Raw genomic sequence first — 27,818 nt, forward strand, 5'->3', positions numbered from 1 at the left:
TGCTTCCCTCCACACGTGCCCCGATGCTGATCGACAATTTTCACAACCAAAGCGCAATTAAAGTGTCCCGTATGAAAATGGTGCTGGAAAACTTGTTGTTTTCCCCGGTGTTCCGATGTTCCAAGGGCGCCCCACCGAGTACACTATTATTGCCGAACGCCGCACCCAGACTAAACAGTGTTATTTACGATGGCGCTATAACTCATTTGCAAAACCATTTCTTGCGGGTGTTTTTGTAAATGTGTTGTACTGTAGGAGGAAGGAGTAAGAGGTGCGGTTGAGTGCAACAAAGATGCCGCACCGGCGGCAACACTTGGTATATTGTTTGAAAACAATCAAAAAGGGTTACATTTCGGTCGGTCGGTTGTGAAATTGTGGCGATCTTCATAAGAGCAAAAAAAGAAGAGCTCCCTTAACCCTTCGATACAGGCCTATCAGGATGTTAAATTATTCATTGGGGAATCTTTCGGCATTTTGGTACCAACGTGTACGTATGTTGAGGTGAGACATTTCCCCGAAAAGAGCAAACAAAGGTGAAGAAATTTGATTGTTTGCTCTGTATTGAGTTCAACAAATGTTTGCTCTTTCTGGAGCTATCAGCTGGACAAATGAGTGTTGCCTAACTCCGTCTAAACAAACTATTAGATGTGGCTGGGTAGTGGGAAGAGTTCTTAAAAAGAATACCAACTGGGCCACTGCAGCCTGCTGCAGTTAGTTGCTCGTTCCCGCTCGTGGTGATATGATAATCATGGTGAAAGCAAGTGTGCTACTGGTGTTTGTCACATGCGTGGCTCAGGTTGGTACGATAGTAACGCGTGAATATCGATTTTTGTACTTAAATGTGCATCTCCTTCTCCACTAGCACTCGTTTGTGGCAGCCTCACCAGACTTTGGAGTCGATGTATCGATCAGAGGTAGTGTGGCTGTTCAGCAAACAGCCCTTCGTATCGAGGAGCGTTTCGTCGAGCTAATCGGACACATGGACTTTACACTCGTTTCGTCCTACGAAAAGCTGGGCTTTTTACAAAACCAATTCATATACCTCGCCCAGAATCTGAGCTCGGTTGGCACTGCTTTTGCAAGGACTTTAAACTCAGCCACCACAAGCAACAGTAACGTGCCCGGCACTTTCGAACCAGTAATTTATTTGCTGTCCCAGCTCCAGACACTTGGTGTTAGCCAAATATCAGACATTATTGGCGTAATCTATGAACTCGTGGGACAGTCCTTGGGGTTACAGCTGGAGGATTCGTTCAGCACGATCCAAGACTCGGTGCAGATTCTGTACGGAGCTACAATACAGCTGATCGCTGCCATCGAAACAGCTACCGATCCGGCCAACATAAATTGGATATTTGTGAACCACCTAAACCGAGCCACTAATGTTCTGCGAGCGAACATTCTTCCCCTAAACTACACGATCAGTTCGGGGGGTGAGAACATTCGCGAGTCGGATGCATTCCTTGGCCGTCTTTCGGGGCGATTGGAACTGGCGAGGTCTACCGTGGCAAATGAGGTATTATACTTCAAAAATCAGGTTGATCTGTTGGCAACCGCCACCATGGAGCTGATCGATTGCAACAAACAGGATATCAATGAGCTCGAAATGTCTGTTACGCCGTTCCTGTTGACCCTGTGCGAATCTGACGAGCCGTATCCGCAAAGGGCGCAGGAGCAATGTTCACTGCAGATGTCCGTCCTATCGGTGGTTTACATGTCGACCAACGAATGGACTCGTGTATTGCACACAGTCAGACGATATTTTAGCGACATAATGGAAGAGAGTGCCTGTGCGCAGGGGCCAGCAGACAGGCTGAGCGATATCTACGACCTGGGTGTGCTGCTTGCCGACGTAACTGTAAGCCAGCGGCCTTACTCACTCTACTGCTTCCACAAGTTTGCTCACCTAATCGAGCAGCTCGTGACGCGTCTAACGGATGGATATGCCGCTTGTTTCAACGAAGAAGTCACACGCTTACGATCACTGCAGTCCAGCCTAGTGCACATGTTCACAACGGTTGCGTACGACGTGGAGGATCTCGTAGAACATCTTGAACTTTGCACGATGCTTGAGGAGCGTAGCTCATGCGTTGCCAATCTGACCAAGCATTACGATCGTCTATGGGACAAAATGCGGGAAAAGTACAATGCTATCGAGATGTTTTCGCACACCGAAACAACTGCCAGCCATGAACGTTTGCAGCAGTGCGTATTCCAAACAGAAGTTACGGTGTATTCTATAAAACTTCCTCAGCTAAGAAGCGAAATTCTAGTATGCAGGGAGAGTGGACCTTTGTTAGTTGAAAGCGGTATGAACAGATGAATGTTCGAAGGTGTGCAACGGATAAATATTCTTATTTAAGACAAATAAAGACACAATTTTGTATATTAAACACAATGTTGTTCCTTCTTTTCCATAGATAGATTTAGAAGAATGGATTTGTACCGAAAAAATGGTTCTAGGTCGTAAAATATCATGGTTCCGCTCGTCGGTTATAATACAGAGTAGAGATAAAGGAAAGAGAATCAACCCAACTTCGTTGGGATGTTGATTTTTGACCAACCAAGACAGTGGTAATGGCAGACAACTGGTCTTGAACACATCAAATATCCATTTACTGCAGTAGACTCAGTACAATCTGCTAGGAAATCGTAAATAAGGTTCATCCCTTGATGTAAAAATTTCGTAAGCGATGACCAGGAAGTTTCAGGACTTTCCCGAAAAAATACACCCCGAATCGGAGAAGTCCTGCACGCCCATTAAAGCCTAGTAATAATAAAATGTCTGTTTTTAATTATCAAAATGTTAAAAAAAATGCCAGTTTATTGATTCGTCTAGTGTTTTCCATCTACTCGGCCACAAGCTCATGACAATCCATTGAAGCAACTCGTTATGCCTCCTCGGAACGAAGGCACCAGCCTTTGGAACGTGAGGAAATTCACCTTGGTGAAGCAGAGATCGATCCGGTTCAAGCTGCCAGTCAATGCAGACGTGAAGAAGTTGTCTACGCTGGTCTCCATGTTGGTATCGCGTGCTGCTGACAGTCGAGGATAGAATGCACTGACCTGGAATGGGGCAAGGATAGAAACAAATGAAAATGTTAGCATGTTCCCATTTGGTGACGATGAGCGAGCGCTTACCTCGGTCATGCAACTGTTTGAGGCAAATTCACTTCTGCAGGGTTTCAAGTTGTTCCACAGATCATTACCATCGTACGACACCATTAGGCCGTACGTTTCGATCATATGTTGTAGTTTGCGTAGCCTTGGTAGCTCATTATCGAAGCATTCAGCTAACCGAATCTGTCCCAGAACAAGAAGATCGGCTACCAGAGCTGCATATTTGTTGTAACACATTCGGTCGAAGACGTTCGACTGGATCAGCAGCGTTACGAGGTCCAATGCTGGAGAGTCGAGTGTTACTGAGCTATCGAAGTAATACGTTTGGGCAACAAAAGTCTCCACCGACTCCCGGTAGGCCGAGCTGGTGAGTAGGATGGATTCTTTAAGCTCCCTTACAAACATGGACCGCTGACCGGTGAAGGCTACCAGCGATGTTTGAAGCTGCATAAACCCGGTCTGGCTCTGCACATAGCCCGTTAGCTCATTTTCGAGCTGAGTACCAACGTTAGTAAATGTCACCTCGACAGCACTCAACGCCAGTCCAACGCTAACTTCCACCGCGGACAGTTGAGCGTTAAAGGCAACCGCTTCTCGCATAAATTCTTCCGCCAGACCCTGCTGGTTTTGCTTGAAGGTGACAAAAAATGTTTCAGCCATATGAAGGTTTACACCGACGCGCTGAAATGTGTAGACCACCAGCGGTATGTGTGCTTTCATGAATCGCAAAGCCCTAACAACCATTCTTAACCGATCGAGCGGTACATCTTCAGCGACGGTGGCACTTGCTAGCGACGTTTGTAAGAATTCGATTTTAGTTTTCAATTCCGACATGCTCAGTACCAACCCTACTAAACCATCGAAAAGTTCAACGGTTAGATACAGGCCAAACGTTTGAGCGGTAGTGGCCAGAAAATTGTTGGCGTTGAAATTTAAAAAGGAGGAAAGCTCCTCGTACGCCGCAAAGACGACACTCAGTGTTGTGCCCATGCTGGACGTACTGCTGGCAGCAAGCTGGTCCGTGATGGCTCTTGATTTTACTGAAAAGTCTTCCGCAAATGCTGCCATCAGTTGGCGTTTCGATTCGCCATCCGGGATTGACGCGGACATCATAAAGTGTAACTCATCATCGATTGAGGCGAAAACACTGGAAATCTCAGCCGACAGCTGGCTGATGGTAGGCGTTACCGAAAATTGGAAAGCAGTGCCAAAGTCCGGTCGGCCATCGACGGTGACGATCTGTGGGAAGTGTTAGCGTAAGAATGATGCCACAATTACTCCCTGTAGAGGCTTACCTGTACGAGACAAACCATCCAGCAAATGTAACGCAGCGATTCCATTGTTGGGATTGACACTAGCTCCACCAGCAAAACTATGTCTGCAGACTCGTACGCTGTGTCGTAGTTAGTTATAAAGCTTTTTGGAGTTAACTAGTAGTGCAGTTGCATAAACATTGCACCATGGCAGACGTTGTTTGTTGGTGCAGTCTGTGTCACAATCGTGTTGGTGAAGGGGCGAACTCTTCTAAAGTTGAAGACGTTACGTTAGAGATTTAACACTCGAGCGTATTTGTCCAGCTGATACATAATGGATAGGATTTAATGAAAAAGACTTTTTATGCTTTACAACTTTGTCTAAAGATAAAAAAAAAAATTAATAGAGTCGTGTGTCAGGTCTGATGAAACCATTCCGATGCAGCAAACAGCGCTCATGTCCGATGTCTATTTTCCTAACACACCGTCTCTTCAAAGGTGGCCTGCTGGCCTATTAGATGCTTATCTTCTGTATCTATTTCCTGCTCAATCGTGTCTTTCTCTCTTTCTCTGCCATTATCCCTATCTTTTCTTCTCGCTCACGGCTACTACCTCGCATTCCAAGGACATGGTTCGTTCCAGTTCCACCCTCCTAATCGTCACTTACTATTTACCTAATCAATTTGAAAGTGGATACCGTTGATGCTGTCAGATATCACCCGAACGGAGCAGCTACTATCTGTAGCTGTATGTATGTGTGTGTGTATTGGTCTCCTGTCGGGACTGGTCACGATTCGCTGCCATTTTATGAGCATATAAATCGTCCGTTGAAAAGGAGCTCTATTGCTGTCGATTCCGAAGGTAAAGGAATGGAAGTACCACTAAGAGACGAAGCAAGCGGACTATGTGAGAGTGAAAGTATCTCTCGGCGGAGCAACGTGAAAAGCGGATCATCACCCGGAAAGCAACAATGGTGGGCAACGTGAAAGGAAACAATAAAAGGACTCTCGCCTTACTTCTCGGGTGAAAACTCATCAAACCAGAACTGCGTGGGGAAGAACCCGTGCTGGATTGGGTGGAAATTTCTCCATTTATTCGGTGACTTTCGTTTCTACTGAGGTTGCAAATTTCTCTACCGAGATGCGAGATTTGATGGAGAATATAAGGAGCCGTGTGTGTGAGCGTGTATTTGTGAGAGTGTTTGTACAGGGCCCTGGGCAAATCTTCGTCCTTTGGAGGATTCATTTGTATGCACGGCTGTCTTGTGTGGTGAAATGATGTGAATTTATAAATTTCTTCGCATGGCACAAATTTGATGTTGGATTATAATATTTTTATGATAAGTTTTGAAAAATGAAGAGGTTATTTATTGGGCAACCAGTACAGAAGCAGAGGGTAGTTTCATATCAGAAGATAAGATAAAAAAATCAATAGAAAAACTTTAAAATTAAGACTAATAAAAAAAAATAATTTTAGTGCATGAACTCATTGAAAAAACAAACAAAAATGAACAAGAAATGAAAGAAAAAGAATGAGAAAGAGTTTCAAAACAATCAATAAAAAGAAAATTAAACAAAACAAATAAAACAAGATGGGAAATAAAACTGGTATCATATATAAAAAACACTGAATAACTGTTTTCCTTAAACATTCATTTCATTCGATAGTTATAATGTTTCAAGACAGTTTTCACACGGAAAAGCAACAGTCAGCCTTCGGACGGATTTCTGAGCACCCACAAAAGATAAGTGAGATAGGGCGCCCTTCCAAGAGAGTCCTTTTACCTTTCCCACTCAAAACACGGGTACGATGCAGGGGAAACGGAACTGGAGTGGCGTGTGAAGAGGACAGCATCCTTCAGCTCTACCCTCCAGAAAGCAGATTGAACCGGTGTTGGTGATACTGATTATGCTGCCCATGTACATGCTGCGGTTCGGGTGGGTGGATGGCTTGCGCGGAGGCGCTCCTGGTAACGCTCCTGGTACACGCTCGTTTGTGTCGAAGTGGGTTGTTTTTTTATGTTGCTCGTGTTTGGAATTTAGCCTTCGTACAGAAAAAGGGAGTAAGCCGAAAGTCAGCGTTGAAGCATATTTATCTACGCGCTTTTTCCATGCTAACGGTTAGGCTTCCCATCAAACCACCCACCCAGCTACCCACTCATTTTCCATCATCGCCCGCAGGCCAGTTTTTGCACGAGCTTTATACCATTTTCCAGGCAATCCTCTACCACCGTAGCACCCGGCAGCACCTCCATCAACGTTCGGTTGACATTAGTCGGTGTTTCCGCATCTAGGCGCTGCTTGACTTTTCCTGGCCTGACGCTTGTGTTCGTGGAACCGCACATTCCACCACATAAACCTTCCCCTCGCTCGATCTCTTGAGATTCCGGCGCTTCCGTTCGCAAATCGGTTTTTATTTATTATATCTTCTAATAATCGAGTGGAATGTTACTTATTGAGTGGGTAAGCGGTACGAAACGAGATGTGCGAGCAAGGGTAAGGTTCTTAAGTAGGACGTAAAAAGGGGAGGCAGCTTTCCTACATCTAGCAGCCCAACAGGATCCAACAGCGTACGAAGCGTGTTTGTTTCGCCACTGTCGTGAGCCTCACCGAAACTTACTAACGTTTAGCCCTGCGGGTGAAAATGTGCGCCCTCTCGCTAGAATTGATGAGATTGAGTGAAGAGTGAGAAGATTAAATTTGACTCCCCATGGAGGTGCTAAGGCCAGCATGCCGCAGGAGCTGACAAAAAAAAAAAAAAACACCCCCGTCAAAGTTGGAAGGTCGTGAAGGGTTTTGATAAACTGTTAGTGATTAGTAGGGAGAGCAAAACTGTATTCAATCTGTCGTAGATTGCGTGAAGCTTTGTGATGACAAAGTGCGGCGCAGTGATGGCGGCCAAAATTTTCTACGGAAACGGAACAAGTAACCGACAAATGGTAACTAATTTTCCACGAGTTGTGTTACCGTGGGCCGGTTGCTATCTTTGCGATCTGGTTTCTGTGCTTGTTGGAATTGAAAACACGATAAAATGTGTGTTAAGTAGAACTAATTTTCTGAGAAGGTGGTGGGAATAAATTATTTGAAGCAATTTTCGCACACTTTTTAGCTGCTGCTTTGCTTCGCTTTTGTCTTACTGCGTGGTAAAACAGGGTTTAGTAGAATCCATTAGCTGACTACGAATTTAGCTGCCTCTTTTCGACACCAAATTGGTGTTTCAATCGGAAATCATTTTGAGCAAATTATTCGTCTTGGCTGTGGCGGACGGCACGTCAAGGAAGAATGTGAAAATGGTCTCTGGAACTCAGCTCGTGCAGCTCGAGGACAGTAGAATCTTTTGCGGATTTTCCCCTTTCCAGCTACAGCTACGGTTACGGTACGCTTCGTGTCTGGCATAATGATGGTGTTGGTTGGGGAAAAGCACATACTTGCCAGGGTAAGGAGCGTTCTGCTTATCTTTGCCCGTCGGACGATGTGAATGCGCGACACAATGTACACAATCATAAACGTGCCATTCGAAGGGCGAAGCGAAGGAGAAAGGGAGAGGATGGTAAAATGAGAAGAAGTCAAAAGGACAGAAACAGCTCAGCTCCTGGAAGATTCTTTCCTGTCCTGTATTGTTTGCTCTTTTTCCGCAGCATACTCGGGAAAGAGAAAGGACGAAAAAAATCATCCCATGGACATGATTATGAGTCAAGCAGTAAGGAACGGAGAGAAAAAAGAACTCTTTTAAAACTTTTATAATACTTAAACTAATTAGTATAAATACATGATGTATCATAAATCCCTTTAAAACCCACAAAACCCAACCATCACCAGAAAATCAAACGCTACAATGAAACCTACCCTTATTGTGCTTTAAACGATTTCCCATTTTCCTATTTTACCCACTAGATTTGTTGCCAGCTTTTTATCAGATTTGTTTGTATGTGTGTGTGTGTGTGTGTGTGTGTGTGTGTGTGTGAGTTTGTGTGTGTAAGTTTGAGTTTGTTTTTTGTTGTTGCTGTTTACCGTTTTGCAAAAGTTTTTCATTTCGACTGGCTTTGGTGCCAACACGTTTGCCATGATATCCTTTTTTGCCAGCTCATAGAGCTGTTCGTCTCCACACACACACACACACACACACACACACACACACACACACACACACACACACACACACACACACACACACACACACACACACACACACACACACACACACACACACTCACACACACACACACACACACACACACAGACACATGACACAACATGAACGTTACTAACGTGTTTGTGGTTGAAAAAGTGTATGTGTGTGTGTGTGTCGGTGTTTGTTGGATGTTCGGGTTCTGGCTAAAGGATTAAACAGACAGTGGATAGAGAGGGGGTGTTTTGGATGGACAGGACAGGACCAGGACAGGACCTTTTTTTGTTCGTCCCATCGTGCCACATGCTCGCACGATCGTTACCGTGTTGCTCCATTGGAAAAGCTCGTTCGCTGTACGTTGGAACGTTCTACGCCGGTCGTGTACGTGTGTATGCTTGAATGTTTGTTTTGTTGTTTTGTTAGAAGCTTCAGTAAAGTAAAGGACACATGGTTTATTATTGAAAAAGCGTTGAGCACACAGTGCGACTGTTTCTTGGTTTATGGACAGAAAATAGTTTAGTCGAAATTCTATTTATTTATTTATTTATTTATTTATTCATTTATATTTTAGTTTGACGGTTTCTCGCCGTATTATGAAAATTATCTGTAATGACTTTAAAATTTAGATTTACCAACGCATTTCCCTCTCTGTTATTGGTCTTATCTAGGGGTTTTATATTAATTTTTAAAATTTATTAACTATTACTTCAGTATGTTTCTTCATTTAAAATTTTTTGTTTGCCATGGTTTCAGCTTCTTTTTCTTTTTTTTTGATTAAAGACTCTGTAGATTGAAATACAAAGCTTTCAATTTTTTCCCATCAACCAAAGAACGCAATCTCACCATCCGCTGCTAGATACAACTTTCATCGAAATGTACTATCTGTCCTGTGCCATTCGTGTGTCTGTGTGTGTCTGTACCTGTGTGTGTCCTGTCCCATCCTACTTACCTGCCAAAGGACAGTTTTCCCATGTCACGTGTACGGCCGTATCGTTCGTATCAGACCATCATCCAACCAACGCACACGTCCTTTCCTCCCCTTTCCTCTTCCCTCATCAGAACGTTCCAAAAGCTTCCATCGTACGAACGAACGAACGAACGAGCGAACGAGACCACATCGCACATTGTTCCGGCGCGTTAAAAGTTGTGGGACGTGGAAAATCATTCGGAAAACGAACTGCTCAAACGGTGAACCTGGCTGTTTTGTTGTTGTTATTGTTGCTGCATTTGTTTCTCCTTTTCGGTTGGTTTTGTACGATTTTGCTCTTCCTTCCTTGGATGGCTCGAGCAATGAGAAAGCAGACAAAAAAAAGAGGAAAAAAGGATGAAGTTTTAAATTTATTCAAACAAAAATGGTTCGCTTTTTCCCGAAGCACATTGCTTTACTGCTAGCGGCTCGTATCGTGAGGAGCTACTGTGCAACGGAGGAGGATCGGGAAATGCATGAGGTATGCTGGCTGGTTTTCCGAATCCGGTTCTACTTTGCTTGTGTGCGTCTGTATGTGTATCAATTTTTTGTCGCTTGCACAAAATGTGGAAGCTTTTAACGGTGGGGAAACATTTGGTGAAAGGGAGACAAAGGGGCAAAGCTCTCGCTGGTTTGGTTTGGCATTGTTGTCCCATTTTGGCAACTGGATTCTAGAGCTGGCAGTGAACTTCTCAATTCGAATAGCTCCGAATGAGTGTAGGAAGCAGCAGTCGGTTGCCGTAGGTGGTCTAGTCTAGTCGTAGTCATCGTCGCTTTTGTCGCTTTTTCACCTCTCACTATCCCTCTCTTTTGCTCTTATCTTTTCTCCTTGTCACTCACTAAAGTATCCTCTTTTGCGTGTAATCGGGTTTGTTCGAAGTTCCGTTCGAGCACCACATACAGGTGGGGTAACAGCTGAGCTGGTACTGCGTACAATGAGTAAAGCAGCAGCAGAAATGAAAAGTTTTGCATGATTTGATAATGTGTGGTGTTTTTACGGAGCTCCACAGAGAGCTTTCGGGAAATTGACTGTGTGTGTGTGTGTTCTTATTTTTTGTTAGTTTGTTTACATGTTTGAGTTATAGAAGCTAGAAAGAGAGCATAGCAGGCAAGAAATAGAAAGAGAGAATTTCATTTCCTGAAAGGGAGAAACTGTAAATATCTTATTGAGAAAAAAAGCTTCCTCCGATACGATGGAGGTGCCTGGTACTTCACGATGGGTGCCTGTTAAGAGGATGCTTTTTTCGCCAAGCCGATGGAGTTGGAACCATCCGCAAGCGAATATATGGGTGTGTGTATGTGTATATGCCATTCTTTTCACTCTTTTTCACATTGATACTTTCTCGTATCGTCCTATCGTATGATTTGGTTGAAAAACTTTTGTTACCATCCTGTCACCGACAAAAAAGGAGAAGGGAGAGAAAGCATTTTGAGCCGGTACCGTGCAACACTGTGTGGCGTCATTTTGTGCCAAGTAACCAACACATGTGTGTTTGTGTGCGAAGACACGCTGGAGGTACTCTGTGAAGGACTCCTCCCGTTGGAAGGCTCATTTCTATTTGAATTTGATGGGGGTCGATGTTGTGAACGGGGGAGAAAAAGTTAAGCCTCCCAAAAAGATGGTTCAATTCGAGTACTCTTTATGTGAGTTTGTGTGTCCGTGTGTATGGCCATGGGGATCCGGCGTGAGGCTCAGGAAAAGGTACAGACAAGCAAAACATATGCATATATGTGCTTAGTGAATATTCGATGGCAACACATTCTATTGCCTTTCGGTAGAGTCCCGCCTAGAGTGGATGATGGGGCTTGAAATAACAGTCCCGTGAGAATGGCCCATGGTTTGCATTGATGTGTGTATTTGTGTTCGTGAAACTTCGAGCAGGGATGGCCGAGCGCCGAATGATACGGAAAGCGTTTGCTGTTTGTTTATTTATTTGCGTATGATTTAGGAGCGGATTTTGTTATTGGAATTAATAAACAGAACACGGAAAATCTCAGACCCAAACGGGGCACGAGGCAGTGGTATGATGGATGCTTGCTTTAAATTTTAATGTTTGTCACCTTTGCGCGAAGGTAATTTTGTGTGATATTGTTGAGAAGCTTTTTGTGTGAAACGATGCGTGGCACGATGATTTTGTTGTACTTTTGGCGTAGAATTTTATTTATTAAAAAGCAGTTTTATTTTGTTCTGTCGTTGGTGTTGCATCTTAAAGAGTTTTTTATTGTTCTTATTATGGATGTATATTATTTTTGATACTTTATACTTTCATTTATCTATCTTTATAGATTCTCGTTGATTATATTAAATTATGAGCAAGAATAAATACATAAACAAGGCAAATCATAGAGCATATTGAATAAGATAAAAATTGAACTAAGAAAAGGAAGAAACTGATCAAATGTCCAAATCCAAACCCCAAAAATATAAAAATAAATAGGAAAAATACCACATATCTCATTGGGATCTCACTACTCCTGGAACAATGAACTGCTATTGCTTCTACAATGACGAAAATATCACCCAACTGCTGCTGCACCGCTTGCGCTTTGGGCTTTCTCTGCAGCACATCACTAACTGAGGATGTGCTCACCGTATGTCTCGCCTGCTTTCGAAGCTCGATTTATTATTTTCCCCAACCACACACCCCTCTGCCTCCCACATTCCTAGTCGTGCCGGTTGTTCCCGGGTATACTTACATAGCGCTGTAAGCTTCATTTTCCCATCCTCTTCCAGCAGCTGTGGGTAAAATAGTGTGTGGGTGTCAGGGCCAATCCCATCCCCGTCCGTTTGCTGGTGGACGAACATTGCCTGCCATCTTCACACCGGGAACTATTCGCATCGTTTCTCGTACAAACTGTTCCGAGCAGGACGAACAAGATCTGCCGGTAGGAAAATTGGAAGTTCCTTTTCCAGGTAGCAGCAGCAGCAGTACGTACGTACGTACGAACGTATGAACTTTTCATCCCTGCTAGAGGTTTAGTGTAGAAGCGAGGGTTTGCCGTACGAGCGTTGGAAGCCGAGCAGTAGCATTCATCTTTAACCTGCTTAGCCGTCGGTGCACGGTTGCCTGCAGGATGCAAAGTGCATCCAGATTGGAATTCGAGCGAGTGAAAAACGCCCTCCGCATGAGCTTTCGTTCAACGACACGAAGACATGGTGCAGGGTGTATGTGTGGTTCTATGTGTTTGTGTTTAGCTGTTAAAAGGAGACCAGTAAACGATGCAGTGGCTTTATTTTCCCCTGCTCTTTTTTTCGTGCTTCCTCTTTTTCCCACGCCAGCTGCATTCGAGAGTTGCGTTTCTCCATGCAGTTTGCTCTGTCTGCAGTACCCGTACCAATGGACACGGCCAAAGTTTTCGACTTTCTATCGTTTCACAACTGCCGCTGGTTGGTAGTTTCTACGAACAGTACAAGCGGCCAACAAAAAAAGGCTCTCTCGATTATCCTCCGTAGACACTTTGCACAATGAGAATCGGGTTTGGGAAATTAAAAAATAAAAAATCTTTGTCATAGTTTTTAATAATTTAATGTTTTTAATACATTTTTAAACAAAGGTAAGAAAAACCTTTTCCGTGAATGTCTCATAAAAAATTACATTTATGGTGTTGTTTTTACTTTGCAGGCATGTGCAGTAGCTGTTACTCAATGTTCAATAAATTAATTTTATAATTCAATTGTTTTGTATATTTGGTTATGGCAAAGTCATTTGGTTTAGTAAGCATTATAAACTTTATTTTTGTGTGTGTAAAATGTTGCATTGAAAACAAATACGCACGCCTTGGGTGGATTGAAAGTTATTGTTTCTCCGGAGCAAACGAGTCTTAGCACTGAGCATTGAAGCATTCCGGAAAGGAATTCCATGCAGGTTGTCTTCAATTTCTAAAAATGATAGGTTTTTAAAGAACAAAAGTTTCAAAACTTGTTTTATGTGGGAATGAGCTTTTTGTTTTGTTTTGTGATCAGTGTTTGATACATTGCACTGCACTGCTATACTCTGGTATTTGTTGGGCTGATGTTATGTATGTTTATCACGTTTTCCTTAGCCAGACGGCAAGAAGTTATTTAGCACAAGATTTCACTGGGTTTTTCCGTGTGTTTTAATAATTCAACTGTCAGAAAGAGTATTTTTAGTGGCATAAAGTTGGCAGCACAAGTGTGGTAGACTAAATAAACAAAAGTTAAGGAAGGTAGGCTTTAGTTCTTCTTTTAAAACATGTTTGCTTTTATGCAACGAAAAGCATTCCATCCGATCAAACGTACCAGTTTCAGCGGCGTTAATTACTACCATCAGTCGCTAATTTTTGTTTCTATAAAGCGCCAGACAAAAGCATCCAACCATCCGTACGGTTAACTGTTTCAGCAAAGGAGGAAGCAACTAAAACGCATCAGAAAAAAGCAACAGCAAACATGTGAATATCGGGTATGTGTATCAAGATAGAACTTCTTCCACTTCAGCAGCAGGAACGCGGCCACAAAAAGACGGCAAAGAAAAACGAGGTTAATAATGGTGTGCAGAGGAAATTAGCAAAGGTGATAAAGAAAGCCGAATGGGACGGTCGTGCGTTGCTTATGCTAAAAGATGAAGCATAAATAAATAATCGATAGTTGGACCACCCAGCAGCAAGACAAGAGCTCCGAATCGTCAAAGCCAATTTAACGCCGGCCGAAAATGGAATCAGCGGATGGAAGCGGAATCGAGAGAGAAACAGTTCGAAGACCGAACATCGCGACCATGCTTTTACCACGAAAGAAGGGTTGCGGGTTGCGGAGTGGTGTCTCGTTTCGATCAAAGTTGCACGGCGAGGCCATCGTAACGGGTTGTGAGCAGAGGTGAACCGGGCAAGTGCGAAAGTTGAACTGTCTTGTGTGCTATCGTATGACGGTGACCCTTTTCTATTGATCTTTCCTTTGTTAGGGTGAAAAAGTGTGTGTATGATTTTTTGGTGAAAGAGTTTTAAAGAAGGTTTTACTTATTTTATTATTGAATAGGTAAGGACGAAGATGTTGCCGAGATTATGATTAGGTTTTCAGAGTAATCGATTCAATTTTAGTAAATAATTTCAAGTCATTTGAACAGTACAAATGACAGATTTTTTAGTACTGAAACGAAATGGTCTATCGAAGGAAAAAATTGCAAACAATAGCTTTTTACGCCTTTCGAGCTTATAATATAATGCAACAAGACCTCACAGCTGTTTAAGGAGACCCACACTGAAAACATATTTTCTATGCTTTATAAAGGATTCAGATCATGTTCTACCGAATGAGGCTACGAATTTTCTCGAGCAATTTTACTAAAGCACGGTGAATCTGTGTCTGGCTATTAAGGTCACAACTGCATTGCATAACAGTGAAGTGAAGTAACCGTAACCGACTTATCTGACTGTTTGGAAGACGCAGACGAAGAGCGCTAGACATATGCTTTTGTTGTTTGTTTGCCCAATCCTGCGCCAGACGCCTTGGTGGCGTTTGGAGAGAAATTTGTAGTGTTTGCATAGGTGCGTTACTGTATACGGTGCGTTCTGTTTGTCTATCCAGCCGTAGGGTCAGGAATGCGAGGGGGGTGGAGGGGAAGGAAACGGGAGCATGAAGCTTGAAACTATTATAAAAGAAGTTGCGCATGGCGGCTTCCAATCTGTCACACAGTGTGTCAAAAACCGCTTGCAACGATGCTTGGAACTTGGGTCATATCGCTGGGCGTGATCTGCCTGCTGCAGGTAGTAGACTTCTTTTTCTGTCCATTTTAGACCATTTTTTATTGTCCCCTCTCAATTTTCCGAACTTTTGTAGTGTACAGTGTATGGAGAGCCGCGTCCCGATTTCTCGCTCGACGCTAACTTGTTCGGGACGGTACGCGTGTCCGGAGCGATCAGTGAAACTCAAACGGTCGTGACGGGGATCAATACGAACCTGGACATTACACTACAAACCTCCTATCCAAGGCTATTGAACCTGCTGCAGCTAACGCAAGAAGTAGGCGAACGTGTCTCCCAACAACTGGAGAGTGTGCTAACTCCACTGGCAGTGCTCGCACCCTCAACTAGCTCGGAAGAGTTGGATCTTTTCAACAGAGTGCTCGGGGAGGTTACAACCCTGCAGACGTTTTTAAGCGTCCGATTAATGGAAATAAACTCCGAGGCAGCAACGCTGTTCGGTGGATTTATTCCATCACAGTTTAACGATGCGCTGGGCCGTGTTAGTGTGGGACTGCACGAGTTGACCAGTGCTCTGGAGGCTCTCCAGACGGCCGTGAATGCGTTCCTTGGCCAGAACAGTGAGGAGGTCAGCCAGTGTGCACCCAAAGCAATCCGACCAAGGCTGGTATATCGAGTGGTGTACGCGGTGCGAACACTGAAAGCTTACCTGCCGGTGGTAAGGTACACGCTCCTTACAACGGTCGAGAACATTGCGCTAGCCGACCAGTTTGTACTTCGACTGTCCGAAGAGGCTGCCGAAGTGCAAGAGCCTTCGCAATACGTAGATTTGATTCGGGCTACAGCCAACACTGTTAATAGTGCTGTGAGCACGGGGGTTAGTACGGTAGTAAGCCGATTCGCCACGGTCCAGACAGAGCTGGCAGCCCTAAGCAACTTAAGCCCACTAATGGCGTACAGTAGCGTACAGCAAATGCTGACCTCCTTCGAAACCACCTTGCAACAGTTCAGTTCCGCCAGTTCATCGTTCCTTGCGGCGCTTGAGGACATTGCAGAGCAGCTGCTGCTTGCCCTATTGCCAGACCAAAGCACACCGACGGTAAACAACTCGGAGGTAGTCGCTGCTCTCGTGACAACGCTGGTTGCCGGTGGTCCGTTCGCTCGATTCTGCTTCTATAAGTACTCGGAGCTTGTGTTTGGACTAGCCAACAACGGTTTGATCGGTGTGGAAGCGTGCGTCAACAAGGAAATACTGCGACTTCAGCAACTTCGCAAGGCACTGCTGGAACAAGTACCTTTGCTGCTGTTCGATCTGGAGGATATTGTCAACAAGCTAAGTATATGCCATGCCTTACAAAATGTGAATGCACGTGAATCCTGCGTTACTGTGGTTAGTATTGGAAGTGGAGTGGAGCTTAGTAGAAATAGTACCTTAACATGGGTTTCTCTTTTGCTTCTCACTTTAGATCGCTGGCTATTACATCGAAGTAGCGTCTAATTTCCGAACCATATTCAACAATCTGTACAGTACTGGAGTCGCGGAAGCGGGTGCTAGCACAAATCGTTTGCTGGCATGCGTTAAGGTGCTTCAGTTCGAGATTGTGGACGGAACTGCACAAAGCCTTAAAGATCAGATTCTACGATGTGCACAAGTTGGTCCACAGTTGAGCGGATAGTAAAAAAATCCCGGATGCTATCAGTTTAAGAAATTTTGTAAAGAAAACTTATAAATAAAAACTATAACTTCTGAAATAGTAAACAGCAACGATTGGATAGGGATTGGTTACGGAGAGCAAAATAACTCCACGCCAATCCAAAATAACTCAGACGCTGTCGGCAATCAATATTAGTTGTTTGAAGAAGAATTAACCCATCAGTGCTGGGTCCGTATTTGTGAAACCAGCACAAACATCGAATCTGGCACAGACTCTCGGATGCAACTAATCTAAGGGAATTGTTTGTGCCTAATACTTCCGAAAGTATTGCAGACGTTCCAAGAATTTTTGAAAAAAATATGTTTACAAGGCTTCAGTCGTAAGCAGACAGTGTGACGATGAGGATTCGATCAATAGATTCGCATCGCTCGAGACACATTTGATTAAAGACACGTTGAACGCTTGCCTGGTTTGGAAAACAGTTTTCGTTTTACTTGAACTGTGATGAAATCCTATTCGGGAACTTGTAACTGTTTCCTTTGTCGACAAAGACGAAGGAGGTGAGCTTGTCAAATATTTTCCTATGATAAGGTGATAATATAATGAAACTCCAGATTGAAGACATCAATAAAGCAACGTTTATTAACAAATAAATCCATTCTTTGATTTCGGTTACTGGCTTTGATAGCCGGATTTAGCAGGGTCAGTCATGGCATATTACGAAAAAAAAAATTAAAAATGCATCCACAGTATTTACTTACATCGGTATCCGAATGGTCATGGACCACCACCAGAAATGTACACAAGAAGATCGACATGAACATTCGGCAGGGTGACAATGTGTGTAACTAAACCTGCGGCAATCAATCTTCGTTCGGAACAAAATTAAACGTGCGGCGGAAATAGGTAAGATTGGGTTACTTGGGCTTTGTGGTGGTTGAAGTGATGGTGTCTGTGTGCGTCTTTCTCTCTCACTCTCTCTCTCTCTTTCTGTGAGAGTGAGTGACAATCAACTGCATCACGGCGCGATCGTAGCTCGATCGTAAATTTGTCCGGATGTATCGTGATTCGAAACCACGAGACGGTGAGCATCATCTTGACCTTGACCAGCCGCACCGCGGGCATGGCAGCTTCCGAAGTAATCGATTGTTGATAAACTACACTCTTATCCCTCCGGTGGTTAAGGAATGGCTTAACCATGGTCGTGTATCAACTTGCATACGAGCGCTACAAAGCGATAATGCGGTTTAGGTCAGCAAATGGTCACAACAGTGACAAGAAGGCCACCACGAGTCGACATGTTTTTATTACTGCTTCATTTAACGACTTCTTCTCCTTAGGGAGGATAGTTTCTTGGCAGTAAAGCAATTGTGGGGATTTCCCACCTTGGTTTAGCAAACAGATGCCCATCATTGGAATGATCTTAAAACGGAAATGTTCGACCGTAGGTTTTGAAAAAGGTTACCGTTTCTATGACTGTTTCAAGGAACATTTCCTAATTTTATCTCCTGTTAAGCTCTCTAGGCATTGTGCTCTATTGTTGTATTTTTTGTATAGCAGAATTGTCGCTTCTAAAGACTTCCATAACATGTTTTGGAAGAAAATGTTTAAACAGTTGTTGCCAGAAATATTGAACCTGTGAAGCTGTTTTTGTCGTGAACGGTTCACTCAGCATGTAGAGTCTTACATACAATTGAAGTATTTCGTGATGAAATGTTACAGTGGATGAGTTTTGACAAAATGGCTTCAGTGTGTTCGTCGTTGGTGATTTTTGTTGTAAAGGTGAGACCCTTGGACTCGCTTCTAGTTTGTTTGTTTTATTTATTAGTTTTGCTTCATTTTAAGTGTGCTCTCAGCAGCCCAGTACCAGAGTTTGGTATTCCGGGAACAGTACCAGGTAGTTCGCAAGTGATTGATGCATCGAACCAAACAAGCACACTGCTTCAAACAGCCACCAACCGTTTAAATACATCGCTGACATCAAATTATGCTCAACTTCAGAGCACCTTAGATCAGCTGGGAACGTTCGCCAAATTCACCGCCAGCATTGATCGAACCGTCGTCGTACCACTGCTTGTGCTGACGCGCGATACATCGGGTGATGTTAGTAATGGGTTTAAAGCTGTGCTTGATGGAATCGTTTCTGCACAAAACTACATCAACAACACGCTTCCGGTGGATTTAAAAAGCTTAGAACTCCTAATCCAGCACTACGTACCCGATCAACTGAAGGATGGTTTCGGGTGTGTTCGTAGTGGGTTGAATCAGCTGAGTGAAAGTTTAACATTGCTGCAAACTGCACTCGTGGCGGCGATCAAGGAGGCAGGAACGGTCAATTTGTCGGGGACAGTGTTAAAGATATATGTAAGCCTAACATCGGTTTTTGATGTTGCACGTGCCATTAGCTCGGTCAGGGTTTGCATTCCATCGGTCATTGAAACGATCAACAGTACAATCGATCGATTAAAGACAGCTGATGATTTTATTAATAGTTTAAAAAGTAGGATTTCAAGCTCATTTGCGAGATTTGGATGATGTGTTACGAAATAAAAATTGCTTTCTAAGTTGCTAGCGCCCAAACGTATGCAATGCTAAAGCTTGAAAGCCGGTCACGGAATGTTAAAATAAAAATATGCCCAGAAGGTATGAAAATCATAAATAAAACTGTTTAAACTCAAAGTCATTAGACAGTTGGTAGATACAGCTAAAGCGAGTTTCTTCTGTATGATACGTAGTTTGTTAGGCTTATCAGTTTTACAATAAAAAGCCACAAATGACTTAAATAGACCATTTAACACTAAACGAAATCGTTCATGACACTTGTCGCTCATCATTTGTAACGCTTCGCCGTTGCTCTGACGTGACTTTTCATGTAAGAAAAAGTACCGCGTGTCGCGTGTAAAATTATTACCACAGCTCTTACACCTATACACGGTGCTCAATAAAACGAGATGATACTCACGTGCAACTATCGTCACCGGATAACACCATTTGACCTTAACGGTGGCAGTAACCATGCGTCTCCATCGGGTGACCTTGTATGATTGACCTTCTGATGGAGCCACCTGGTTGTTTATCCTTCTCCAGAGAAAGTATGCTAAACCTGCACGCTTTGTTTTGGAGAAGTGTGAAAAAAAGATGATGAAAATCATAACAAAAGACAAACCAAATTAAGTAAAATTATCACTCACATCAACGAGTTCGTAATGCACGTGCAGCGTGATTGCTAACGGGCTGCAAATGAGAACGGAAATTTCCTGCCCGTTAAACAATCGCAAGCTTTGCGGCGGTGCAACAGTACTGCTGCATTTATCCACGTTACGTACCGTCGATTAACCGGTGATGTTGTCAAATTAATACTAATTGTAGCAATCGAAGCCCAAGAAGAAATACACAAAAATGTTTGGTTTCTCGATGCACGCTGCACTTTTTTGCTCATTTATCACCGATACCCATGAGCCGTTTTTCTCTGTACGAAGCATTGCGGCTGTGTCATTGTTTTAATAAGGTTCTCGCTCCTTCGCGCTCTACCGATCGGTTGCTCTCTACAAACACGCTCATTTCTGCGAATCGACTGAGTGACACTAATGAGCCGGTTCATCATGACCGACCCTGTTTCGCGTGTGGCCCATCTTTCGGGACGGTAGTAAAAATCATCGTGTTTACACCGAACCATACCACTGTCGATGTGTCGGCACAGTGTACGGGCGTGGTTGTACGTTAAATGGCCATCATCGCTGGCGACACGTGACCGATGGATCACACAATTTGTTAGGGAGCTAGGTAACGAAGGGAACAGCGGGAGATGGTGATTGAAGTACGAGAGAATGTTTTGTTTTGTCAGACGTTCGCGTGCGATAAAACATTAACCAGCGTAGGTCAGTTAAAAAAGTGAATTATTATTATATTCCTTACAAACATTGCGGGTATTTTGAAGCACTGTAAGAATTTGTAAAGCAATTTTTGAAGTAATAAAATCATTAACCATGATGCCTAAATGTAGGCTAAGCGATCAAACATAGATAAAGTTTTAGGCCATAACTAAATATTTAACTATTATTTGCATCAACTCTCCCACTTCCGGCTGTATCATTCACTGTTTTAAAACCACGATCAGAAGAACTTAGCCGCCAGCAACGATTCATTCCATGCTGCACCAGTTCGCTGTGGCTCCCGACGCGTTAATCAATGTCACGTCAAGTTGAGTTAAAATCATGCCCGACTGGTTGGCTCCACATCGCTAAATCGCTTTACCTGGACCAGATCCTCGCCGCGTTCGGTTGACAGTTACAGTTGCAAGCTGGAAAAGTTTGCTAACCCGTTTGGAGTGTGAAGGCGTTTATTAGGTTATGGCGGTAACCGTGGCGTATTGGCATTTCTATGCTGCCTGTCCCGCGGCACGGCCACTTGTCAGTCAGTTTGCTTGCTCACCTGTCAGTTGGACAATTGCACGTGGCGCCACGCTGATGACAAAGGTGGGAGGGATTTTTAGATTGTCAGCAAGCTTTGTTTGCATTTCCTACATTCGGTGGACAAATTGTAGATAAAAAGAGGGTAATTGCTTCATTTTTTAAATAAAAAAAGAGTCACGTTTTAAAACCAACTGAAAAAAACAAAATGATGGTCATCGACACAAGAAGAAATGGAAGATGTATTGTGACATAGAACAGTTGAATATAAAAAGAGTCTTCCTTCTGGTCTTGGGATTTTAAAATAATCTTTTATCACCTATAAGTGTACAACAAATGATGCATTTTATCACAAATAATCATCCCTTTAATCGGTGGTTCAATACCAAGCAACCACTACCGGTAGTGATTTATGGCCCCCGTACTGGTCTGGCAATTTTCTGGCCTCGTTACACATTTCTCCACCCAGCGAAACACGCGCGGATGTGTTGGTGCACGGCCAGCGTGCGCACAACGCTTGGTCTGGCGTAGTCCTGCGTCGAAGCCGTAAGCGCAAAATAATTCACCGTTTAATTAACTCATCTTTCACGTTCCGTCTCCAACCGTCTGGGCGCAGTGCGGTGGAGTTGTGTTACAATCACTTCCACTTTGCTGATGTGTGCTAAATGGTGCAGCCGCACGATCCATCCATCCCTCCCGGCCCGATGAGCCGTCCGTATTTCTTCCAGCAGTTCGGTGCATTAGCTGGTAGCGCACCCTGGCGACATCTACCCATCGCGCAACGGAACGGGGGCCCAATGGTCGAAATGGCAATAGCTGAGGATGATTACGTACGTTTGGGGTGAAAATAATATTTTAAATTTAAACATTTCTCAACATAATAACGTTAATAATAGTCGCCCGCGGTTTGCTGCATCAGGCCGCCTGGCATCCTCCCAGGAGGAATCCAACCTCGGCCCCACGCCAGCCGTATTACGGTTGATGCGGCAGGAAGAGTCACTATTCGGTGCTCGTTTTGTGTATGTGTGTGTGTGTTTTTTTTTTTTTTTGGTAATGCCCACCGATGCTTTTTGGGGGAGGCGTATTTATAGCGGTCCCCGATTTCGTACTACTTGAGTTGATTTTCCGGAGATGAACAGAAGGACGCACCGACGCCGGATGGGGTTTCGATTTCGGTTTCGTACAGACTCTCTACGCTACCATTTTTCCAAATCGGGTAGCAAGGGAGAATCGTAGCGGGTTGGGTGAACGGTACGCGATCGCTCGTGACGACGGCTTCAAAATGATTGTCTATTAATAATCTGTAAATCATATAAACTGTTTCTTGCTCAGCGAGTGTACCGTTCGAGGTGGCAACTAGCTTCGTTCGGGTGTATCTTTGCTTCACACCGCGTGTATCGTTGCACCGTGGGTACAAATGTCGGTTCGAATGAGTGATAAAAGCTGTGATGTTTCTGGGTAATCTAAGCTGTGTTTGGGTGTTTTTTTTTTTCGAAAACTATGTGGATAATATAGATGGAACTGAAGGAGCATCGTAGGACAATTCTAGGATATTGATAAATATGTTTAAATGGCTTTGTTCATTGGCATGTTATACTGCAAGGAAATTGAACAATATTTCCTTGAAAACGATAATACAGTGATGTAAAAACTCTAGCATTTCCACAATATCCTGGTCACGGCACCACTGTAGATCCAACCATTTAGAGTAATAGGCCAAAATCATCTTCTCTCTCTGTCCCTAGACTCCTATCCAACCGTACCTGTGCGGGCTTGTTTTACTCTCTTTGTCTCTCGCTCTCCGTTAGGGACTATAGTTTTGTTTATTTTTACATCAGGGTGCCAATCTGTTGACTAGCCACCGACGCTAGTAAACACGTATTTTCTTTCTGTTCCCGTTTTTGTTTATGTTTCCAATAAAAGTGGAAGAATAGGGAACGTTTTGTTGCAGGAAAATGTCGCAATATTTCCATATTGTTGAATTGTTACATTTTATTGATGGTGGAATGTATTTTGCAAGAGGTGGTTAGAATTTTTTTCCGCACAACCACCTCTGACGCTATTGTGAATTAAAAGTCACCGAAATAGCGTCAGAATGGGTGGCTTAAAATATTTTTTTATTTATAATTAATAATGACGGTCCAGTGCCGTATTGTCAACACCGCTTGTGTTGAGTAAATTTTATAATCATCTTGATAAGGCATTTCCTCCTTATTCTTTGCCTTATCCCGGGCATACTCGGTTGGGTGGCTTAAAATAAATAGCTTTTATTTTTAAATCGATTGGATAATTTTCATGTTCAAAGTGCATCATTATGGAAGAAGGTTGCTGTATCTGTGCTGGTGAAAGTTGATGAACAGCTCTGGCACTATCGTGCAAATGCAGGAGAGAAATATATGATTTAATAAGAAAGTTACAGGTCGTTGATTATAAAGCTGCAAGATGCTTAACTACTTTACCAGAGTACAACAAAAGAGGACGAACAGAGGGGTCATGCATTTTCGACAGCAGGTTGTAGAGTTTGAAGTAATTATTCAAAATAGAATTTCAAGGAAGAATTATGTGCAGTGCTCAGTGCCATTAGCTTAGTACCGGTAGCCGTGCGTAGTGTGAAACTTTATTTCCAGTTTGACATGTCTCTTTAAGTAGAAAGTCCTTTATTTATTAGGGTTAGTCATCTGCCGTAGGACCATCCTTGGCACAGCTTCGGATATCGTTCGTCAGGGTGGTTTCGCTCATCTCTACCAGATTTATTTTCACCAGCTCGATGCAGATAAGGAACCGATTCGTGCTTGCTACCGCTTCCGATTCGATCACCTCGAACAGGGATTGCATCAAATTCTCGAACTCGGTGGCAAGGGCGGCGTAGAACCCGGATAACTGTAAATAAGCAAGGAGGTTGTTATGAGTCCGCAACAACACTACTTACAACATAACTTACCGCCAGAGCACACTCATCCAGCTTGCCGGGAGCGGTCAAGGAATCACAAACGCTTAGCTCATAAACGAGTTCTTCATAGTCGGCGACAAGCAGTTGCCATATTGTTAGCAACGTATTTTGCAGCGTCGTTAGGCGTGGGATTTCTTTATCAAAACACAATCCTGCACTGTCCCCGAGTGTGGTTAGGAAACCAAACACCAGTCCGAAGTACTTGTTGAAGCAGAACTGTGCGTATTTGCCATTCTCAATCACGGTGAGTATAAGACTGTCGAGCAGATCCGACGATATCTGGCCGGGTGTCGTGCCTTTGCCGAGAGCTTTGGACATCGCATCGATCAGATCTGAGAGCTGTTTGTCCATCGCCGGGTAGCGAACGGTGCTGAGCTTTCCAAACGTTGTAGTGTAGCTGGCCAATGCATCGTTCACTTTGCCAATGTTCGTCGAGCCTGCTAGCTGCGCGAGCCCGCCAATATGAGTCTTTACAACGCCAAAGTCCATGGAGTACCCGTTGAGGTTAGTTTTCACCTGTTCCGCTATCGCATCCGTAACGATTTTGACCGAATTGATAGATTGCGTAGTAGTAGCAGCCGATTGCTGGACTGCTTGACCAACCAGCAGCAGGTATTTGTCGGCCAGATTAATGTTCTCGAGCGTACTGTCGATCGTGTACTTAATTACCGGCAGGTAAGCCTTCAGCTGGTTGATGGCAAACACGACGTTATACAGAAATGCTGGCTTGACGTTTTTCTTCACAAACAGATCGGTCAGTGGTTCAGTACCAGCCGCAGCAACAGCATTTTCGATGGCCTTCTTCAGTGCGTTCAATGTTGTGGTAAGATCATCCAATCCTAGCACGATCCGATTGAAACCATCGATCAGCATCTTGGGTATGTAGTCGAGACCTTCGCTGCTGTACTGAGTTTTAAAGACTGTTTTGATCGCTCCTATCGCTAACGGGAGCTGCGTACCGATTTTACTTTTCACCTCCGCTATCTTCGTAAGCACCGTGCTGAACACAGTGTCCACATTGCCGGACACATCAGACACGAGGCTAGTCACGAGTGGCACAATCTCGGAGCCCACAGTCACCGTGACCGACGCAATATTAACCACCGCATTGGCCAGATCTTGCGTTCCTTTAAAATTTGCCTGCACGGTGTAGGGTGTATTGTCGTCTACGGCTTCCAGTACGGTTTGAGCTGCTAGGGCGGCCAACGACACCTTTCCACTGCTTGTAATCGGTAGGATGATGCCAAAGTCTGGTTTGGCGAGAGCCAACGGCAGAATCTAAAGGAACAGGAACATTGATGCATTAGTAAGCTTACGTTAGACCACTCGTGATTGTTACTGGCTACCTGCAGTAGGCTCTGCACGCACAGAGCAAACGCTACCAAGCGCATCTTTTCCAAGATTACGATCGTTCTTCTACAGCGATATATAGACAGCGGCAACTTCAACTAGAACCACCAGTATGTAACAAATAAAATCCAAATCTCACCGCCAAACGGCTTGAGGATACTGCTACGTGGTAACTGAGATGCTGATCCAGCTGCAAACGAGCTGCGCAGTGTATGTCGCGTATGTCTGTACGTTCCGTGTTTTTCGTGCTCCAGCTGTGCAAAGAATTACCAAACCAGACCTGCAAAACGTTGCTGGTCCGAGCATTGCAGTGCAGATTTTGTCCCGCGTGTCTGCCATGTTTGTCTGTCTGTTGTGTAGCTTAGCAGCGGAAGGATGCTTTATAGGTGAGTTCGTAAGAGGTGGGTAACGTAAGATTAGTATGATGAACAGCAGCAGTATGCAGGAGAGCAGTAAGGGCTGCTAAGAAGTGTTTACTTCAGTCAAAAATTGTTTAATTTCTTTAAAGTTAAACATTTCTCAATAAAATATCAGCAAATAGGTAACAGTTACAATAAACCATCAATTCTTAGCCAGTTGTTGAAAGAAAAACATTGAAGTACCACTATAAGGAATGCTTTATTCCGTTAACCTGCGAGATGGATTAAACTAATCCTATTGTGCTGCTGGTCCCAACAGGTCACAGTCCACAATCTGCTTGTTCAGGAAAGGAATTTCGGTGTTTCCAAGCGAAGACTGTGACATACGCATGCATATCTTCAGCCGATTACCTGCGGCTTTCACCTCACGGCTAACGATGTCGTACCCGTACAAAAACATATCGCCAAATGACTCCTCGAGCTTGGTATAGATTTCCGCCAGCTGATACATGAGAAACGATATCAATGTTAGCAATTGCGGAACCTTAGAAAGCATCTCATCACCCGAATGTACACTTACCGAAGCAACACATTCTTCCAAGTTGGTCGCATCACTGATTCCGTTGCACACGGTCAAATCACCTGCGATGTCTTCAAAGTCGAAAAACAGCAGGGACAGCAGCTTGTCGACGGTTGAGCGGAAGTACTCCAATCGTTCCACTTCCTTGTCGACACACTCTCGTGCCTCGATTGCGACCGTTTCGAGCAGGGCGAACAAAAAGTCCTTGTATTTGTAGAAGCAGTACTGCGAGTAGTTACCGTTCGCGATCAGTACTGTTATAAGCTCGGTCACCAGGTAGCTGTCATAGATGAAGTACAGCGGTGCTGCAACGTCATACGCATCGCCGAGCGCTTCCTTCAGTAAGTTTAGTGTCGCTGAAATGGTCGGATTTTTAGCTGCGAGTGCTGCCAGGTTGGAGGCAAAAAGGCCGAGTGCGGTAGCTAGTTTGGTCGAGCTGGCAGCGGTGGCGAGGTTCGTCAAGCTGCCCAAAGTCGTCTGCAGATTGCCGAGATCGGTACCGACCAACGTCATGGTGTCGGTGATCGTCTTATCGATCGATGTAATGATACCATCGAGATCAGCGGCAATGCTCGATTTTTCGCCAATCGTACTGTCAACCTTAGCGGACAGCTTCAGCATGTACTGGTCGGCGATCACGATACCTTCAGCCGTACTGTCGACGGTGTACTTCAACACTGGTACGGTCGCTCGAAGCAGTTGGAGCCCATTAATTAGCCGCGTTACCGTTGGACGTGGCAGGTTCTTGTTAACGATTGCTGACGTGATGGCATTACTGCCAGCCGCTGCAACAGCATTCAGGGCACCGGTTTTCAGCTCGTTCAGCACCGTCTTCAGCACCTGCAGTGCTTTGCTGATGTGCTTCAAACTGTCGTCGAACTTCTCTATCAGCGGTGTACCAATCAGTGGTTGGAGCGGGCCAGTCAGAGTGGCAAGTGTTACGTCCGCAAACTGTATAGTGTTGGCCACCGCTTCAACTGCTGCAGCGAACACGGTATCCACATTGCCACTGGTATCACTCGCCAGGGTAGTGATGCTGGTGACGATCCTTGTTCCTAGGGTTTGGAACTCGTTCGCAATATTGGTCACGATCGTTAGCACTTTGGGCAACAGTGTCAGCTCGGAACTAATAGTAACAGCTGTAGCGGCCGTTTTTACCTCGGCGATAACGGTTTTGGCTGCGTTGGCGGCTACTCCAACACGGCTCGTTCCAGGGACGCTTACAGCGAGAGCAAAATCCGGACGTGGTTCTGCCGCGGCATGCTGTGGTGAAGAAACGGATGAGTTCACGTCGTTTCGGCAAAATTCTAGGGACTGAAAGTTTTACCTGGGATAGTGCCAGCAGGCACAACGCTACGATTGAAAATCTCATTCTTATCGGCGCTCGTGGTG

The 27,818-nt window shown here is 44.2% G+C and overlaps 6 protein-coding genes across 6 annotated transcripts in view; 2 read left to right on the forward strand and 4 right to left on the reverse strand.

Annotated features, from left to right (window-relative positions):
- Window positions 1-850: 850 nt before the first annotated feature.
- The window catches only part of LOC126561506 (importin-7), a 431,061-nt gene continuing 404,093 nt past the window's right edge, over window positions 851-27,818 (reverse strand). Inside the window, exon 10 of the mRNA XM_050217697.1 lies at window positions 851-864. The gene's annotated coding sequence lies outside the window, so the exon portion shown is untranslated. The remainder of the gene's footprint in view (window positions 865-27,818) is intronic.
- On the reverse strand, window positions 2,866-4,460 carry LOC126561153 (uncharacterized). Its single transcript, XM_050217098.1, has 3 exons — window positions 4,416-4,460; window positions 3,142-4,359; window positions 2,866-3,066 (listed from the first exon to the last, which is right to left on the reverse strand). Exons 1-3 carry the CDS (start codon window positions 4,458-4,460, stop codon window positions 2,866-2,868), a joined length of 1,464 nt encoding a protein of 487 aa, XP_050073055.1.
- Window positions 15,139-16,799, forward strand: LOC126561154 (uncharacterized). Its single transcript, XM_050217099.1, has 3 exons — window positions 15,139-15,186; window positions 15,260-16,513; window positions 16,590-16,799. The coding sequence occupies exons 1-3, from the start codon at window positions 15,139-15,141 to the stop codon at window positions 16,797-16,799; spliced, it is 1,512 nt and encodes a 503-aa protein (XP_050073056.1).
- Window positions 18,519-19,313, forward strand: LOC126561155 (uncharacterized). Its single transcript, XM_050217101.1, has 2 exons — window positions 18,519-18,531; window positions 18,607-19,313. Exons 1-2 carry the CDS (start codon window positions 18,519-18,521, stop codon window positions 19,311-19,313), a joined length of 720 nt encoding a protein of 239 aa, XP_050073058.1.
- On the reverse strand, window positions 23,858-25,528 carry LOC126562104 (uncharacterized). Its single transcript, XM_050218522.1, has 3 exons — window positions 25,484-25,528; window positions 24,129-25,415; window positions 23,858-24,067 (listed from the first exon to the last, which is right to left on the reverse strand). The coding sequence occupies exons 1-3, from the start codon at window positions 25,526-25,528 to the stop codon at window positions 23,858-23,860; spliced, it is 1,542 nt and encodes a 513-aa protein (XP_050074479.1).
- LOC126562127 (uncharacterized) lies at window positions 26,142-27,798 on the reverse strand. Its single transcript, XM_050218552.1, has 3 exons — window positions 27,754-27,798; window positions 26,427-27,689; window positions 26,142-26,348 (listed from the first exon to the last, which is right to left on the reverse strand). The coding sequence occupies exons 1-3, from the start codon at window positions 27,796-27,798 to the stop codon at window positions 26,142-26,144; spliced, it is 1,515 nt and encodes a 504-aa protein (XP_050074509.1).

The sequence above is a fragment of the Anopheles maculipalpis genome, chromosome 3RL, assembly GCF_943734695.1.
Source record: "Anopheles maculipalpis chromosome 3RL, idAnoMacuDA_375_x, whole genome shotgun sequence".
Classification (NCBI taxonomy): domain Eukaryota; kingdom Metazoa; phylum Arthropoda; class Insecta; order Diptera; family Culicidae; genus Anopheles; species Anopheles maculipalpis.